Genomic DNA, 19,594 nt, shown 5'->3' with positions numbered 1-19,594 from the left:
TTTTTTTTGCTTTATTGAAAGAAGCCACCTTCAATGCAAAGTAGAAATTGGTGTTACCTGAGAGTGTGTCCCCTTTCTTTGTTTGTTTGGTGATGGGTAATTTTTTGTCCTGCTCATCTTCAGTGCGGTCCTTAAATTTTGTTGTTGCCTTTCTAGCCTTGTTTGTAATGCAGTCATATTGGGGGATGGGGTTGGACAGGATATGCCAGTAGATGCAGCAAGACATGATGCTGTAGTGGTGGATGGGAATAAGGGAGGAGTTTCCCTTAAAGAGCTCAAACTCCTGTAAGCTCTGTATACTGAAATAACTCTGAGCAAAGGGGAAAGCTTTCCATCTTTTTGGGTGCAGGGTGGGGCGGATGGCAACTGATGGTTGTTTACCACAAGGAGTGGAGACCTCGGCAGTCATGTGCATGGTGATACCTAACGTAATGAGGACAGACTGCTGCTTTGGTGCCATATGTGAACTTTTCTTAATCAAGCAGTCAGTTAGGCAGCGTTCCTGCAGGATGCCATGGAGGCAAGGATCCCGTTGACTTGTGCTCGCATATGACAGCAGCATCAGCAGGCCTTCCAGAACAGGGCTTCTGGCACCTCGCTGTAGAAAAGGCCTTAAGTTTAAACTGTGACGGTGCTCCTCTCTTGCCCTGTTGAAACGTGACTTGCAAGCTTGGCAGAGTACCTGTTTGCATGCCACCTCCCTCTGGATGTTTCTCTGTGCCCGTACATATGTGTATGTCTGCTGTATATCTACGTTTTCTGGAGTCTGCTGGGCTTACCAGAGGGTGAGGTTTGCATGGAATGAAGTTCAGGAGGAGAAGTAAATCAGAAACTTGCTTGAAATGGTTTACGACTGTCAGCAGTGGCTGTTGATGGCAGATGGGGATGAGCAGCAGTGCATTTAGCATTCACTAGCAGAAATAAGGCCGTCTCTGTTTCCTTCATGTCGGTTCAGAAGCTAAAATAGCAATTAGTAGAGAAGAGCATGGCCCCTTGGCAGGGTCTGTTTGTGGTGTGTTGTCAGGGCTTGGCATCCAGGCGGTGATCCAGGCTTCCTTCCAACAAGGCGGGGTGCATCAGTTGCAGGGAGGTATGGGGGGGTCGCAGCTCCTGGGGCACTATATATTACCTTCCTTCAAGATGCAGCCAGTGTGCAGCCCAGGTAGTGGCATGGCCAAGCACAGCCCTGCAGCATTGGGGAGCATGAGGTGATCCCAGCTGGGGCACCTCCTGCTTGCAGGTCTGCAAGCTGAGAGTTGCTGTAGGTGGAACTGTGTCCACTGAGAAGGGTTTACGTTAGAATCTGTAGTGATGGGCTCCCTGTTGGCATGTCTTCTCTCTTAATCTCATCTTAAAAAACGTTCTGAGAAAGCAGCAAGCACTAATGCGACTGCATTAAAGCAGGCCAGAGCTGCAAGCTGAGGAGCCAGGGTCTTTTGATGTCTCTGGCTGGTCCCAGTGCAGGTAGGGAAGTCACAGCCACACTGTTCTCATCTGTGAGTTTGTCCTGGTGGGAGTGTGTCCTAAAGGCAGCGTGGCACCCATGTCATGAAGTGGGTGGCCTTGGGACGCACCCAAGCCCTGTGTGGCTGAGTTGTATGCAAAGCAGGCTGTTTATCTTGGTCTGTGGACACTTAGAAGAAGCACTGTGCCTGGAAATGCTCTCATGGGAAGAAGGACCTCACTCTCTTCTTGAGACTCTGCCAGTGCATCCATGCCTTTGTGTTGGAAACCCTGCCATGAAGGCAGACTGCTGATGCCGAAGTGGACAAGGCATCCCATGCTCCTCACAGGTCCCTGGGACCTTGCAGCAGAGAAAAGATCCCTCCTTTGTCTAGGTGTTATCCTCAACAGCAACCGAGTCATCTATGTGAACCGTGACCCACTGAAGTTTTATTATGGAGTGATTAAATCAACAGCATAGACATATATGGAGAACCCAGTGGGGAAGAGACTGTGGCTTTGCACGATCTGAGCCTGTCACTTTGATCAGACTGTCATTAACCACAGGTTCATGGCTTCCTTCTTAGAAATGGCTTGTGGTCAGCCTGCTTGTAGCAGAGGTGGATACTGGTTTGCAACACTTGCACCTCGAGTGGTGCAAAGCATCCAAATGCAAATTGGTGTCCAGATTCAGAGCTGTCACCTCCTGACATTTGTCAGAGTAGGTGTTTGGATCTGACACCCATTGTTTGTTTTAAAGCACTTTTATACTCCAGGCCATTTTTTTTTTTTTTTCAGAAGGATGCAGTGAATGCAGCTGTTGCTGCTTGGTTTTTTTTGGGGTTTTTTTTTTTTTTTCAAAAGCTCAAATAGTGGCCAAATATGTGAAATTGTGTCATCCTTGAGGTTCCTCTGAGGACAACTGGTTCTCTGTTACCCCACAACAATGGGAGCCACTGGGTGCTCGGTGCTTGGAAAATGGGACCATCCATTTTTGCTTCTGCTTTGTTTACATCAGTTGGGAAAGCAGCGTGTGAAGGGGAGGGGTAGTAGTGGTGAATTTGCTGCAGCAGAAAATGTGAACTGCTCGATATGTGAACATCACTGCAACCTTCAGTTACCTGAGTCGTTAATGGAAGAGGGTAGTGCTGGCACAAAGTTGAATTGCTCATTAATTGCTTTGTAATTTTGCTAATTGGTTTTGTCAAGGCTGTGGAATAGATGGGGTGTGGCTGATTATCTTCCCAATGTTTCATCATTACAAGTGAAAATGACCTAAAAACATTTTTCTTAAACAGAACCAAAATGTATGGCTTACGCTGTGGATGGATGTCAGACTTCTGAATATCTGCTTTCTTCAGGTGCTGCGCCTAACCTGTGGCCTCAGACTGTTCATGGGCCATTGGGACCCTTTCTGAAGTGAAGCAGACATTTCTGGCATTCCTTCCTCAGCAGTGCACACTCCCAACATAGTGCTGCCCCAAAACTCCTCTGTAGAAGGACTAGCTCTGGAAAACTGCAGTGTGAGAGTGTGCAGAAATGAGTTAAACCAAACAGTGTTTTCCCTGCAGGGAAGAGCATAGTTACTGTGTTAGGAGAGAGCTAGGAAGGGAGGTCAGGCTTTCTGCTTATGCACACATTAGATAAACCCACACTGTCTTTTTTTTTGCTTTGCAGGTAGTGGCCATGGAAGCAGCACTTTACTCCCTCATACCATCATCAATGAATTTCCAGAGTATGGCACTGTAGAACCAACTGGAGATGCACCGAAGGCTTCATTGTCACACCAGGCAGAGCCTGTGACATGCAGTCCGGAAGGATGGGACGGTCACCACCGGGTACCTAGCAGGCCCCTTCCTCAGCATGCGGCTCCTGCATGCAATTCAAGACTTGATGCTGGGGCAGTGCAGCTGTGCACCCCTGAAGAAGGTTTGCAACCTGCGGGTAACCTGCCAGAGATCAGGCAAATCTCTCGACAGCTGGAAGCACTAAAGGTGCAAGAGAGTGCAAGTACACTTCTGGATTCAGAAATGCAAATGGATAAAAAGAGTGTTACTGGCAGCCAAAATGTGCAGGCAGCCGGAGAACCAGTTCCAGCAGGCCAAGAAAAACCCCAAGACATGCCTCTTCCACCTGAACGAACAGCTGAGGAAAAAATGCATTTGATTGTAGAAAAAGATCTGGCTGCAGTATGGACTGGGGAAAAGCAGTCCGAGTCCTTGCAAGCCATCAGTAGTAAAGCCGAGGAGGTCCATGCAGTGCGGGAGACAAGCTGTCATAGACCATCTGTGACAAACCTGGAAGCAGACAGCAGAGTGGAGGGGTGGGCGCGTTTTGAGAAGTCTTCAGCACACAATCAAGGCAAAATGCAAATGGGTCCTGAGAGGAGGCTGTCTAAAGAGGCAGCTGTGAGCAAACATGTAGAATTTCAAGGGCTGGAGATTTTATGGCTGGAAAAATCTGAGGAGCAGAGAAGAAAGAAGCACTTGCTGCTGGAGACTGTGTCTGTGGAGAGAAAGATGTTCCCCAAAATGTCTAGCCACCCTGAGCCACCGAATGTCTCCTCGGGTTTGGCCTCCTCACCAGACAGCGCTTGGAGTGAGGTCTGTGAGAACCCGAGGCTAGGACCTGCTGCCTCTGGAGCCACTCCTCCAGTGCAACTCGTTGAAAGTAGGGAGGATGAAGATTTTGTGAAGGACAAGAAGAATCACAGCAAGGAGGAGGTGTCTGTTCTAGAGAAAGACCAGAGCAGGTGAGATGGGGCCTGGGGGTGCACAGCAGGCAGGCAGTGTTACTGTCATGCCAAGCACATGGCTTGTGCCTACCCCTTTAAAAGGATTAATGACAACAGTGAATGCTTGGTGCCTGCGGTGTGGTGGTGGTGGTAGCAGTTTGTGCCCGGTGGTGGCTAGTGCATGTAATTGGGGCTGAACCATGTCCACACCACCATGCTGATGTTTGAAGTCCATGTTAGGTTTGAAAACCTCAAGATGTCTCTTGCTTTTTGCACAATAATGACTGCGAGATGAAGCATCTTTAGCAGGTGTAGTTGGGATCTGGACATGGCATATAATCAAATATAGGCAGGATGCAGGCCTGGCTGTATGTGCCTGGCCATTTTTTCTGGTTTGGGGCAGAGCTTGTGCAAGAATGGATCAAAAACCTCTGAGAGCTCACATAATAAGGATGTTTTACTCAGGGTCTTGTATGCTATAAGAGGGTGAATGTTGTCACATACTTGCTCTATTATTCATCTGTCTCTGTTCTTTGTATAATTTTAGCAAAATTTACATTGCAGAAATTACATTGCACTGCTTTTTACAAGAACATCCCAATTTTCTCACTTTTCTCTCCTGATGCACAGCTGTAGCAAAGCAAAGGGTCCCATTGATGTGCTCTCAGCAAACCACACCTGCTCTGACCTCAGCATCCACAGAGTTTTGCCTTGGCAAATGTGTGAAGTTGCTTGGGCAGACAGCCCTGGTGCCTGGCAAGTGCTGTCAGAAGCCCTGCGGCATTTAGTGCAGCAGAGAAGAAAACTCTCCGCAAGTGAATTTTACACCATTCTCTGTGCATCCCACAAGCAGACCAAATCTTCTTCCTGTAAATATGGTTCTCTCAGCTCCAGGCTTCTAATTGCATTTACTTCCCTTTGCATTTTGGAGATATTTCCTCCAAACTTTTGCCAAAGACCCCAGCCCTATGACTGCAGAACCAGCAAACCGTCCCTAGGGGCAAAGGTCCTATCTGGGCGCACTTCTCCAACCTGTGCAGCCTCTGGCATGACAGTGATGCTCACAGAGACCTTATGCATTTGTGAGTGCAGTTCTCCTTTGCACATAAGCGGCTGATGTTACTTGTTAGGCAACATTAGGCTTTTGCTGGCTCCTCTCTTTACACAGAAGATTGTTTCGTGTCCCCAGAGAGTGAGATGGTGCCAGTCATGAGCAGGGGTCATGCAAGGGGAAACTAGCATTTTACCTGCAGTGTCCTCTCCTGCATGAAGCCACATTCACCTTTCTATTTCCAAAGGTGGAAGGTGAGGTGGTTTGCCCAGAGGACTAAACCTTGCCCCCAGACTGAAATGAGCTGTTTTTGATTAATTTCCAGGATGATGAAAGAGGGGGAAGCTGCCATAGGAGGATATGAAGATGTCCTTGGTCAGAGGCACTCTGACATCTCCACTGATCTGTACAGCTCACAGTTCGAAAACATCCTAGACAATGCATCTTTATACTACAGTGCGGAGTCACTGGAGACATTGTACTCGGAGCCTGATAGCTACTTCAGCTTTGAGATGCCACTCACTCCCATGATCCAGCAGCGCATGAAGGAGGGTGGCCAGTTTTTAGATCGGACTTCAGCCTCTGGACAGCCGGATGTCCTGCAGCTTTCTGCTGATGAAGAGGTGAAGGGCTGTAGTGAAGGCGTCACCAATGGCTTAAGGAGTGTAAGTGAAACGCTCTTCAGGGGAGACATCACGGAAGTCCCTCGTTTGGAAAGGTAAAAGCAGTGGGTGAGCTTTCTGTGTGCCTGCTGATTTTTCCCTGATGTCTGTTTACTTCAGTGAACTGTCACAGAATGTATTTTTGCCTCTTTCAACACTGCATGTTTTCTACACAGGATGATATCCAGTGTAACATAGTGAGCTGTAGGGGAGAAGTGAGCCATGCAAACCTGCCATTCATTAGGAAAGTGCAACTTTACTTCACAAGGGTTTTGTAGGTGATACTTAGGTTGATAAAAGTTTGGATGGTACTGTTGCATCTCTGGGACCTGTCTGTGGAGGATTTACTTACTAGTTACAGATGAACCTTGGTCAGCATCAGTTATACCTGAATTTGTCAGCAGCAATTTTAGGAACAATAACACCCTGTGCACACAGATGAGTTGCCCAAGTGCCATTTGTGATTCGGATGTTAGAGGTGTGTCTCTGGGCATAGCTTTTCCTCACTTGAGTTCAGCAGGACTTTTGCTGGTTACTTCAGCTGGGACAAGGTTTTGCTCCCACCACATTCATAGGTTTAGAGACTTTTGTCTGCTTCTTTCGTTTGTGTACTAGTTACTGATTGAGAGAAGAGAGTGTTCTAAAGATGTTAATAATTTCTGTTTAGGCAGAGGGAGAGAGAAGATAACGTATTAAGAGAAGAGTCATGTGAGAAGCAAAACCCAAGCTATGTGGTCAGAAAATACGGTTTCCTTTAAGAAACTCACTCTGTGAGCAAACTTTCCTCATCGTGTGTTGTCAAGGAATGAAAAGCAGCTACAGGCAAGGTCGGGCGGTTAAGCCAGAAGCAGTAATCATCAGAAGGGTGATGGACCTTGTGAGTGATAAAGATGCCTCAGGTCTCTATCCTTCAGGGACAGGACATTATTTAAGAGTCCTTGGACTCTTCCTTTGGATGGGACTAGTCTACTTACTCTGAACTTTCCTGTGAGTCAGTGATGGCAGGTCTTCCAACTGGTTTATTTCTTTTGTGCTTTGAGCATAAATAGTTTTGCTAACCTTATAGATTAAGGTACAGTTCGGCCTTAAAGGAAAAGGCAGAAGGACTTAGCAGTCTAGAATGTTTTTTCTGTCAGTCCTACTGGAATAAAGGTATGTAAATCTTGTACCCTGAGCTTCTTGGTGCCAGTAGGCAACAAGTGACTGCTAATCTACCTGACAAGAGTACAGAGCCAGCAACTGAGGTCAGTCATGACACTGGCAGCTCCTTAGGTGTACTGAGATCAAAGATTACCTTAAGACTGGGCAGTGAAGGACAAGCAGCACACACAGACCTTGATTGCATTACTCGGTAGCTGCAGTATCTAGTATCTAAAAAGTTTTGTCAAATAAGGCCCACATCGGCTCATCAAGACAGAAGTAGTCATGAAGACAAAGTGGGCTATAATAATGTTTAGAGACACATTAAGTGCCTGCTTAGTGCGGATTTCATTAGGAATTAAGTTCATTTTTAGTTTAGTTTTTCAGCCAAAGTGATAAAGCAGCAGAGAATTTTTAAATTCTTTTTTTCCCCTTAATAAAAAAAGAAGGAAGAAGTGTCCCAAATAACAAGTTTGCTGAGAAGACTACACTGCTGTTATTATCTGCAGGGCTCTGTTAGGGACAAGCTCTAAGGGCTCACTCTTTTAAGGTAGAGGTTGATAAGAGGGTAGCTGCAGTACTACAGCTAGTCACAGACATGTTCAACAGGGCAATCATCTGGCCAGTAACCTTATTAACTAGTCCCCCACCATGATATTCTGATATCATTTTGTATTGCAGCAGGGTACAGGTGACTGACAGACCGCATGTGCGTTTAAGCCAGTGATGAATCATGGTGTTACAGTGAGTGGGTGAGGAGCAGTGTGTGCATGCTGGAGCTGCATGGGATTTATCGCAGAGGGGTCACGATAGCGTGTCACTGATGCTCAGGTGAAACAGAAATGATGGTGTGAGCCTTAAGTACTACTCTAAGAGCTTGCAGACATGGTTGTGTTGTCTGAAGCAATCCCAGACTTGTTTTTTCAACTGAAAGTCTACATACATGATGCATGTGGGGTAAGCCACTGCAGCACCTTTGTGCTTTCTGCCGCATGTTGCTGTGAACCTGCATTGCCTTAAGGCTGGGGTTCTGATGTTGTGTAGCGCCTGCCTGGTACTGCAGAGCATCAAGAGACACTCTCTGAAGGGGTCCAGCTCTCCCGGAGCTGGAGGTGGGGAAGGCAGATCCAGGCAGCGCTCCGCAGCCCTGCATCCCACAGCCACCGGTAGGAGTTCGCAGGCAGCAGCTTGCGATGTACGGCAGAGCCACCGGAGGTCTCTGTGCCTTCTTGTGGAGCTGCTGGCTTTCCCTGGATCCAGGAGCTCATGGAGCTGTGGTGTGGAGTCACTGGAGTTGGTGCAGGCAGGGGGGCGGCTGGAGGAGCCCTTCCTGTACGGGTGGTGGCAGGTGTGGGATCCCAGCGGGAGTAGTGGCAAGTTCAAAGTGAAGTGAGGGAATTCTGGATGAGGGGGGCTTGGGAGCAAAGCAGTGCAGCATTTCAGTGCAGCACAAGAAGAAGCATTGCCCCACACTCCCACCCCTTTTCCACAAACTACACTAGCAAACAAAAACTGAAACCAAAACCACAGCAGCTCCCTGTGCTCTGGTATTTCATGACATACAAAAATTCATGGGAAAGTGCATGGTGAGACAGTACACTTCTAAGTACCAGCACTAATTTATAGGGGAATGGAGTGTTAAATACTGGCAGTTCTTCACAGTCAGTACAGAACAGGGAGGGTGGATGTGAGACCAAAGAGTTAATGGTTTACACCTGGAAACTGAAGTGTGCCAATTAGGAAAGGAGCAGGTGCTCCCTCTCTTAGGGCCATGCCCTCCTGATAGCAGGTAGCTGAGCATCTCTAAAGGGGATAAGCGTAGCTGACATGCGGACCCTAGATGGCGTGAGGTTTTAATGCATAACGGCAAAGAAACCTAGTCTTGTAATGAATAAGCGGGCGGGTAACATCCTTCTCTGCTCTTAGGAAATCGCTGGCTCTGGGAGGGGTCAGCTCTGGTATGTGAAGGCCGGTCACATGTTTTCAGATCTGAAAAAAAAAAAAAGGAGGGGGAAAGAAATGATTAGAGGCTTGTGGGCTGTGAGTTTCTGTGGGCTCCTGAGTGTCTGGATGTTTCGTCCCTGCTGTCCTCCCCATCAGCTGCTGGCCGTGGTTAAACACAGTAAGTTCTGGTGAGAGCTGTATGATGTGCCTGTGCTGACGGCCACCTGCCATGCTTCCGTAGGACGGGGTGATATCAGCTGGCCCCTGAGTTTTCCTGCAGGACATGTCGGATTGGTTTTGCAAGTAGTTCTTTCCTGGCTCAGCTTAGGTGCCCTTTGTGTCTCACCAGTGAAGGAGGAATGCTTCTGGAGAAGGGCGTGCAGCTTGCCTTCCTTTGGGAATGGTTCCAGCCTCTGGTGTCTTTTGGGGAGTTTATTTTGTTTCCTGCTTACGTTATAATCATCCCTCTGGGGGAGAAACAAGTTTCTGCGGCTGAAGTAGCCTTAAGTTTCCCCAGGTGTGGGTTGGAGAACTTGGGAAGGTGTGTGCAAGGTTTCGGCGGTGAGGGACAGTCTCTGTGTATATCAGGCAGCCTTGGGGTCCACATGAAACAGGTTGCCAGTGTAATGAAGCTTTGCAATACCAATAAAGATAGTGCCTTTGGGCTGTGTTTGGTCCCTTTCTTTCTATATTATCCTGCAGAGGTGTGCAGTGCCCACTGTTGCACCTGCTCCCCGGGTACTGCACTGGTCCCTTCTTATGCCAGTAAGACAGAGTGAGGCACAGCCTTGGTATGTGAGACTTCTTATTCACAGAGGTAATAGGGAAGGCTGATTGCAAAGTGCTACCCAGACATTTGAACCTAGGCTTGCATCACCTGAACTAGGTGTAATGATTTTCACCAAATCAGAGTGGAAGGGATGCATTTCCAAAGCAGTAAGATAGACTTGAGGTAAAAGTGAGTTATATTTGTTATGTATACAGTGAGCAAGAGACCATTGGCGTGTCTAAAAGTAAAGTATAAAGTTCTCTTAGTGATGATCCCTATCTTTCTTTTCTACTTTCAGACTTTAGAGACAGAGTTTCTTTTAATCTTTGTTTATTCTGCATTCTTCATAGCAGATTTCCTATTCCCTCTTTCCTTGTATGCTACAGTCAGAACAGAAAGTTAAAAAACAAACATACAAAAATCTTCTGTGATTTCTTTTCCTGAATTGTTTTGGAAGGTGTGGCCTCTGGTAGGATGTCACCCAAGATTTTGCAAATCTGGAGAGAAAAGAAAAAAAGCTGTGTTGCAGCTTCTGATTCTCAAAAAGGCTAAATATTTACCACATGCTGTCATCTTCAATGAATTGCTAATGCTCAGCAAATTCTGCAAATCTTATTTTATTTTGGTTTTCTTACAGATGCAAACACAAATTTAGTCACGCGTATTCTTCTGTAATTTAAGGGGGGAAGGAAAAATACCTCCCTAAAACAGTCTAGTGGTTCTTGTAATAAATGCACAAGAACATAGACTGTAGCTTCCAATGGCTGCCAGATATTCTTAATAGTTTGGGCCTCAAATAGTAGTTCCCATAGTTTCCTTCTGTGTATAAGCCATTACCAGCATTTTCTTTCAGTTGATGCTCTGCTTATTCTTTCTTTGAGACAATAAACTTTGCTGACAGATAAACCCAGTTTTGATACATTTCTCCAAGTCTCTTAAGAGTTTCCTCCCAGTTTCGGTACGCTGTATGCCAGTTATACCTCTGGTTTTCAGTTCATGCTCAGATATTTTTGTCCAAGGTAGCTTGTATTTGATTTTCAGTGTAGATATGAGACTTAGCACTTGTATATCTAATACATAACCTTTATTAATTCATTTTATTAGTCTGTAAAACAGCAGTCTGGTAGAACTTTTCCCGTTTGAAGGCTCACCTTGTGACTTTGTTGATTTTTTTTTTGTTTAGTGTGAAATCTGCAAAGATCCATGTGTTCCTAAGCGGACGTTTCTTGGCTTTTGGAAATGCCTCAGCTCATGAAAAACTGTGGGACCTAGGAGAGCCAGCAGAAGGTGGCACTTCATACTTGCTGCCCTCTGTACACCTAGGATAAGGAAAGTTGTTTAGAGGAATGCCACTGGTTGTTGTCCTAGAAGACTGAATGCATCGAATGCGTCTGCAGCCAGTGAGCAAGCAAACTGCATCTGTCATTTGTTGAGCTAGCAATAAGCACAATATGCTGGCACGGGTATGTTAAGTCTAGGTAAAGATCAAGTGGCACAATCTGCAGAAATAAATTTCTGAAACCAGTGGCATTTTGGCAGCTGAGGATTTGCCCGTTTAGCACACAGGTTTCTTCAAAAATGTTAAACCACGTTGATAACCTTGGTATTCTCTGCAGGAAGACATCACTTCATCAAGTCTGTGAAAATACAGCGTGCAAGTTTGCCTTTGCCCTGGCTAATGTGGTGCTTGCAACATTAGTTTAGTGAGAGTTTGTAAAACTGCTTTTAGTGCCTAAATAAACTATTGTTTTAAAGAAAAAGGGGCTGCTGACTTTTCGCCTCTTCAGTTCCCAGACTCCTCTGAAAATAAAACAAACAAAACAAAAATGCAGGAGCTGACAGAGACAGAAAAGAAAACAAAAAAAAAAATAAAGAAAGAAAAAGTGGAGCAGCTGATCAGTTTGCTGCACAAGCGCCTCAGTATAAAGCTGTCAGCAGCTGGGCTTCTAAGCTGGCATCTGTTGGTGTATCTTCATTAAAGTTTGAGCCATGTAGGTTCATCCACTGAAACCGAGGCATCTCTGCCAGCTCCAAGGCAGTCAAAAAGTACAGCCTTCCATTGCATCTTTTAACCACGACTGGCTGGCAGTGAAGTCCCAGCCATGTCCTTGCTAGTAAAAATCTCTTCTTCTTCCCTCTCTTTGTCTGTTCTGATATAGAGAGGCAGAGCCTGATGGCTGACAGAGTGGTGTAGAGGCACGTATTTGTTTGGATGTGATGCGGAAGCTACAGTGGAGAAGAAAGAACAGGGCACATGGTGTGCAGACTCCTTGCTAGCACAGCTGGGTGAGCTGTGGGTTGATTGGTAGTTGTTCTTCCTTTATTGTGGAGATCTATCTTTTACTATTATTATTAATGATTCTTTTTTGAGGACAGGCAATTCATTTCACTGCATGGTTGCAATGTAAAGCTCCCGAGTGATACTGCTGTTAGCACTGAAATGCTCCATCCGCATATCTGCAGGGGAGTCTCAACCAAAAGGTGTAAACACCCATGTTATTATGCACGTGGTTTGCTCCTTGCCAGGGAGGACCAGCTGGACCAGCTGTCCTGTTGATGTACACTCCGCGGGCCAGTGTGCAAGCAGTTAAACTAAGCCTGACTGAGGGGGAAGTACTCAACTGGCTTCCCGGTTTTGCTTCTGTCCCAGAGGACCCTGCAGGAAACTCGTGGGGAAATGTCATGGTGGTGCTGAGCTCTGGCACAGCTCTTGGCACCTGCAGCGGGTGGGGGTGAGGCCTCAGGGGAGAGACCCTGAAGCCTCACAAAATGCTCAAGACCCAAGTATTTTCTAAGCAAGGTTATGTGTGTGCAGTGCATTCTTTGGGGCTGTTTTTTGCTCATGACTTGAGGCAGATGGGCCAGATCCTGGGTGTGGGACTATCCTGATATATCCAATTGACTGGTCTACATGGCAGTGCATCTGCCACGTGGCAGTCAAAAATATCAATTGTAAGGGGAGGCCTTGGACACCCTCTGTGGCGGCGGCCGGGTTTTCATTTTCTAGGCATGGGGGCATTGATGTGGCAAGAGTCCCTTTGCGATGGATAACCCCTGCCACAGCAGTGCAAGAGGCCTGCGGTCAAAGAGGATCAAACCTGAAATATTTTTAGTAAAACATTTGTACTTCAGGTGGCAGTGGGCCAGTGTGTCTCTGTAATAAAGGACATGCTGTCTCTTGGAAGGACTGCAATCCTGTCCCTGCATGTGGCAAGACTTCTTGTCCTAATGCTGTGATTCTGTAATGATAGTATTTGAATTTGCTGTAATGCAAGCCTTCCAGAAATGGCATTTTCTGAGTGCTTTAGCTGTTAGCTCCCTACTTACAATTGGTGGGAATTCTTTTAATCAAAGAAAAAGGCAGATGATTACAGGGAGCAAGAGGTTATTTTTAAGCACCAGCGTGAATTTCAGCCTCTGAAATTGACTTTGCATATCTTATTGATAACCAATCGAATATTACAGGACTTATTTGTTTATTTTTTTTTTACTTTACTCCTCTTTGTGTGACCTGACAAGGCTGAGGTACTTTTTAAAGTATCTTCTGTTGGTACTCTGGGTTGTAGAAGCCATCCTCCTTTCTTGTGTGGTGGCTGATGCTGTGCTCTTGAGACATCCACTGAATTGAATTGCAGTAAAGTGCAGCTGTGTCAGTTCTCAAAGAGGGATTTACTTCAAAGCATGTCTTTGAAGACAGTGCATACATAGGACTTCAAAGCTGATTAAACCATTTGGAGTAAAATAGCACAGTGAGTCATCTGCTAGGAGACGGTATTTTTTATTTTTATTTTTATTTTTATTTTTATTTTTATTTTTATTTTTATTTTTATTTTTATTTTTATTTTTATTTTTATTATTTTTCTCCCCTTCCTACAGTTGTATCTTGGAAGAGCCATGGAGCTGAAGGTAACTGGCAAGGTAAATCATTGCTTAATCTGATTTTGTGCTCACTCTCTCCTGACTCTGAAGAAGCCAGTTCAGAGCTGCAGCAAAGCTGCAGCAGAGCCATTCCCCGCCCTTCCTTGTGGTTGGTCATTTGTAGCTGGAACTAACTCATCACGTCCCGCTGCTGCCAGCATTTCTTGGCTTTCTCCATTGAGGCTACTCTTTTCAGAGCTAGACTGTTCAAACACAGCTTTTCAGCTCCCTTGAAACAAAATTCATCCTGTGCCACGTATTGTGTCTGGTCAGCTCTGAAATGCAATAGGGTATCGCTACCTGAGCATCCACATCTCTCTGAAGGGTTGTAGGGCAGGACTTTCCCAGAGGGAAGTCTACTTCCCCACATGGTCCAAGGTGGTGTTAGGGTTAAACAGTTGCTTCTGCCTTTCTGATGTCCCTGCCACACAAATGGGAAATAGAGCACCTTATTCACAGCCGGAGTTGATGGTTATGGTTGAGGGGATGGTGTCCTTCATTTCAGAACCAGGGGGAGAAGGCTTGGAGTGAAGGCATTTAAAACAACAGGGCCAGCGCTGTGCTGCTGAGGGTGATCAACAGCCCCACTGTGGCTCACTGGTGATGCTGTACCCCTGCTGAAAACAACATTTGTTTTGGCCCTGGCTTCAGTGTGCCAGAATGTCTTTCCACCCTTCCTTGTTTTTAATTATTCCTGTGTTTTGCTCTGATGGAGTTTACTGGCAAATGCCTGACTTGGCTCTCTTGAAGTAGAGTTGATGTTAAAGGCTTGCAGATTTACTTGAGAGAAAAAGTTGGTTTTCCTCCTGTTTCGTCCTCTCTTTCCAAAAAGACTTGGGAAGGTCCCAGCCCTGTCTTATCCAAGCTCCCCCCCCCGAAACTGGTGCATCCAGTGCACTAGTCCAGATGTGCACACCAGATGGATTAGCATTCCTTGGGGAAGGGGCCCCTGTGCATCCAGGAGAGACTGTGTGCTGTGGAACGTATGCTATGCTTTGATCCAGGAAGAGCTGCAGGCAGTGGCAAGCTGCAATCGCTCTCGTGGCTAGGCTGAGGACAGCTTTTTGGTTGAGTTGTCACACCCTGCAACTTAGTGTGAACTCCAAACATCATCTCCTTGTTAGTGGCTGGGGCAGTTGCTCTGGACTGGATCTGAGCTCTTCTAAAAGCAAAACGCTAACATGCTTTTCTTCGTTAAGACAAAACAGATTTTTTTTTTCGCATGGATGTATTAAAATGTGAAGAGCACGCCAAGGTTTAAGGCACCTGACCCTACAGGTATACATGCTAAGATTTCCAGTTGCAGACTAGTAGACTGAAAGAGTGGATGAACAAGATACGAGATGCCTGTGTCCTTACCACTATGTTAATGGTCTTGCTCTGGTTTTGTCTGGAAATTGCAGCTATTCGCCAACCGTATATTGCTGTGGAGGGTTTCAATTTTGGTGAAACCCAGGATGGCAGAGGTGGGGCAGTAAGTGAAATTAGAATATTGTTTAACAGATCAAGTGTGCTAAGTGCTGAGCAGGACCTTGGCACTGGGAGTTAAGTCACTGTAAGGTAATTGATAATGGAATAGCTGAAGAAAACAGTATAAAATATTTCAGACTCTGAGCTTTTATGGAGTGTTATGGGGAAAACAGCTTTAGAGATGTTATAGTCTCCCTGTGTTTCATCTGTGAAGATGGAAAGGTGGCTGCTGCTGTTGGAAGGTATTGAATTTACCATAGTAGCTTTTTATTGAATTGGTGTAATTTCTGCTGGATATGTTCGTCACAGCTTCTGTATTTAGGGATACTTTGACAGACGGTGGGAAGATTGTGTCAGGGGTGTGTTGCTGGGGACAGAAATAAAGACTGAGGACCTGATCACTGGCCACAGGCCATGCACTGTGAGACTAAAGGGGTCTGGATTTTTGTTGCTTCCATTTTCTGATAGCAGAAATTAATGTTAGAGTCTCTGGATGAAAATCAGCAGCTGTTGCTGTATGGACAATTACCAGTACTATCATTACAGTCCCATTTGGCCTTGAATCCAGGATTAAGGGGAATATAATCTGTTACATTTTCAGCATAGTCTTGTCAGTGGAGGTTTCTCTTTTTTGTGTGATAAAGATTAAAACTGTCAGAGAAATCCCTGTCTAGCCTTGCTCTGCATCACAAAACCTTTTAATGGTTCTGTTTAGCTGGTAATGCTGCTGTGGACTCTTTACATGTAGAAACTAGAGGGCAGAAGACAGGCCTGTTTGCAGCCTTGGTAGCTCCTAGCCCTTGATTAGAGTCCATTACAAGCACTTCACAGGGAAGCAAGTATTACTATCTGTGTTCAGCAGCTGTGGAAACTGAGGGATGGAAGGAAAATGGTGCACCCTGAGACACTTGCAGGTAAGAAAAGACATCAGCCTCTCCTCTCAGTAATACTCTGGACCCTGCTAAAATGACATGTCCGGAAGGCAGTTTGGTTGTGCACAGGGTATCTTTTTCCTAAGCTTTCAGTGATGTAGGCGCTGTGTCTTCTCACCACCTAAAAAAACATGAGAACTGAAATCTCACATTAATGTTAACAATCTGGCATTTTCGTTGAACAAGAGGCTTAAGTTACAACTTATATTGTTGATTTGATTACCTTCTTCTACTTACTACTTAATCAGCTAATTGACTGTCAGAATAACTGAAGGAAGCATCCTTATACTTTGACTCGATATATGTACAGGGACCCCTTGTCAGGATGAAGTTTTAAATCAGGGAGACTGGAAGATAAAGTTTCTTATGCAGTCCTGTTGGCTAGTTTTGGTGAGCAGGGGAAAGAGCACACTCTCCTCCTTGCTGGGTGTTCCTCCTTCACATCCCAGCTGCTACTCCAAGAGGCAAAACAGAAGCTGGGAGCTGCCATAATGTTTATTTCACTAAGTGGCAGATGCCGGCACTTCCTTTCTCTATAAACTTATGGTGGTTTGCGGTAACATTGACTCTTGTAGTGCACTGGTTTCTTGCAGGGTGCAGATGTTTCTTGTCAGCTTTGGCCATCTTTCAGGGCTATAAATACTGCCTTTAATAAAGAGCAGTGGTGAAACTGGGCTGTGATATATGAGCGGGGCTCTGCAAGTTGGCATGGCTTTTGAAGCAGCGTTTTTATGTGGAAGGCTCCATAGATGTGTTATCTCACCTGGTTAGCCTTTACTCTTGTCAATTGTTAAAGCTGGCAGTTTGAAACCAGTTGTGCCTGATTTGAATGGTCCGGAGGTTTCTTGACGCAAATGTCGGAGGACTCTGGAATTTGCTTTCTTCACACATTTGGAGCAAACCAAATTTAGAGAATTTTGGACATTGGCTAGTGCTTTTGGAAAGGGCTGAGGAGGCATTTCCCGCAACAGTGGTATCAGGAGGGGCTTTTTTGTTTTCTAGAACTGCAGGTAGTCAGTGACATTAATGCTGTAAGAATTTACGGTATTAATTCCGTACAAGAGCAGTGAGACTGGACCTCTTTTGTTATAGCACCTTATTATTTATACAGAAATAAATGCAGAATCAAATCCCCAATATTTGGAGGAACAAATTAGATGTCTGTTTTCTCCAGATACTTGATAAAAAAAGTTGGACCCGCAGTGCGGATGTGTGATACTTTTGATGTCCTAGCAGTGCTGGGAGGATGGAAACAGGTGAAATGGGCAACGCTCCTTCCTGTGGGAGCACCGCACACCTTCTGTTAAACTATTCCTGGGAAGAGAGAAAGGGCACAGGTGATGATTTGTGTGGAATGAGGCATGTATAATAGCAAAGATTTTTATTTTAAGTTCATATTATATGAAAATGTCATCTTTAAAGGGTTAATAAGTGGCTAGCAGACTTTTCAGTAAATGGCAAGATAATTGTTACTGGAGTGCAGCAGTCGGTTGTTCTAACCATAGCTTGTCAAGCCCAAAGATTACAGTAGTGTATGAAACTCTAGTATGTTGAAGTGTTGTGTTTAAAGTTATCTTTAACTCATTCCACTCATAACTGCCCTGCACATGACCTCTGCTGATCGTTTATTAGCCCTGTGTAAACAAGGATTTGATGGAAAGAATTTCTGTATAGGTTTTATTTTAAATAGAAATACTGTCACACACACATGCGCACACACACACAGAGCTGTGATTTTGTTAGATTTTTTTATACCAGTGTCAGAGAAAAGCTTTTCCAAAGTTAAAAGCCTGCCTGTGTGCAGGGATGTATATCTGGGGGTGTGCTTTATGGATCTTGCTTCTTTGAGAGGAGAAGCAAAGCAGGCATAAAACTCAGCCAGAGCTTCCTACTGTAGTAGCAGTGGGAGGAATCTATAAATGCATGATTTATGTAAAGTACCCTGAGATTGCCATGCTGAACATCCTGACTTTGAGCAGCCAGTGAAGGGAATGATTGCTGCCACGAGGGAGCCCAAGGGAAGCGAGCGATTTTCCAGGCTGGCCTGGATGACTAGTGTCTCTCTCCCATTTCCCCAAACCGGGTTCCTTGCTCTGAGTCTTGCTTTCTCTAGCATTCCCTCCCCATGGGATGCCTGCTGTTTGTGGGTGGCATGGAAGCCATTGAGACTTCTGCAGATGTTATTTTAGATTTAGGGAGTTGTATTGTTTCCAGGACAACTAGGGAAGAAAGAGGAAGGGACTTGTGCCGAGTCAGCTTACAGCTACTGAACACCCTGGCTTGCGTGATGCATTTTCCTCTGGAACATGGCTAATGGCCTATTTTTACAGGGATCCCTTCAAGTGAAGCAAGCAACTGAGTTAAAAAATAGTAGTGCAAGAAGCAAATGAAGAGGCAGTGTTGTCAGGTGCAATTGTAGACTGATAATAGCAAGCAGCTCTCTGTGAAGTGAGCGTAAGTTGTGGACACTCGGCATGCTTAGAAAGTGAGTGCAGAGCAGAGTGTGTTTCTGGCCTGGAAAGCCCGTATTTGGGTCTCCATGTTTAAGTCTCTTAACCTCTGATGACTGCTAAATAAACATCCCTGTTCTACACAGCTCCTTCAATTAAGTGGAATTTGCTGTATTGTGTAATCTTGCCTCTGTACCATTAATTGTCTTCTATTCTAAGAAGAATTAAATCCTTCTTGCAACTGTAATGTCATCTTATTTTTCTTCTTTCCATATTCTTTCTGTCTCATAGCAATGCTGAACTGCAGAATATGGTGTTAGACTCCAGTGCTGCCATGGGGAACAATGAACTTCAGGAGAAAGATGCCACTGGGGCTTTTGGCCATGAACTCAGCAATGGCAGCAGCAGCAATTTGGAAGCAGCCAGGCGCCTGGCTAAGCGCCTCTACCATCTGGACAGATTCAAACGCTCTGATGTGGCAAAGCATTTGGGTAAAAAGTATGTGACCATATGAGGTCTTTGCCCACATTGTTCTTCTTGCTGGTTCTGGAGGGATTTACTGTCAAATCCTAACCTTTATTTATTTATTTGTTTGTTTAAAGCAATGAATTCAGCAAGCTTGTGGCCGAAGAATATCTTAAGTTTTTTGACTTCACAGGCATGACACTGGACTGCTCGCTCAGGTACATACGCATTTGCAGACCTTATGTTCATGTTTTAGAACTGATGCTCTTTGCTGTGTTGTCCTGATTGAAGCAGTTGCCCTGTGAGAACTTCAAAGGATGAAGAAAGGGATGTGATGCGTTTTTGGGATGGAGCTTTTCTCTTCTGTTTGGCTTGGCATGCTGTTGTACTCTAGAGTGCTATTGGATTAGTGGTGTTTCCTGGAGAGGGAAGTCTTTTTGGGTGGACCTGCTTAGAGATGCTCCTTGTTGTGGAGAAGGTGAAGAAAAACAGTCACTCACTAAACAAGGGACTTGTAGTATGCCAGGTGCTGCTAGGAATGAAGATGTTGCTCACAGTGAAGCTGCACAGAATTTTTGGCTGATGCCTTTTGAAGCTTGCTCTTCTCAGCTGCAGT

General features: G+C 45.4%; 1 protein-coding gene across 8 annotated transcripts in view; it reads left to right on the top strand.

Annotated features, from left to right (window-relative positions):
- PSD3 (pleckstrin and Sec7 domain containing 3) overlaps nt 1-19,594 on the top strand; it is a 111,065-nt gene that overhangs the window by 21,837 nt on the left and 69,634 nt on the right. For 6 of the 8 annotated variants that reach the window (XM_054053981.1, XM_054053979.1, XM_054053980.1 and 3 more), the window contains 4 exons: nt 3,121-4,195; nt 5,554-5,946; nt 18,805-19,011; nt 19,116-19,196. In XM_054053981.1, coding sequence (XP_053909956.1) covers nt 3,121-4,195; nt 5,554-5,946; nt 18,805-19,011; nt 19,116-19,196 — 1,756 coding nt within the window. Of the gene's footprint in view, nt 1-3,120; nt 4,196-5,553; nt 5,947-9,036; nt 9,153-18,804; nt 19,012-19,115; nt 19,197-19,594 lie in introns of those variants that run through there. The other 2 variants (XM_054053984.1, XM_054053983.1) reach the window with 2 other exon arrangements.

Source organism: Cuculus canorus, chromosome Z, assembly GCF_017976375.1.
Source record: "Cuculus canorus isolate bCucCan1 chromosome Z, bCucCan1.pri, whole genome shotgun sequence".
Classification (NCBI taxonomy): Eukaryota; Metazoa; Chordata; class Aves; order Cuculiformes; family Cuculidae; genus Cuculus; species Cuculus canorus.
The sequence above is the reverse complement of the archived record's forward strand: the minus strand, read 5'-3'. Positions and strand labels throughout refer to the sequence as shown.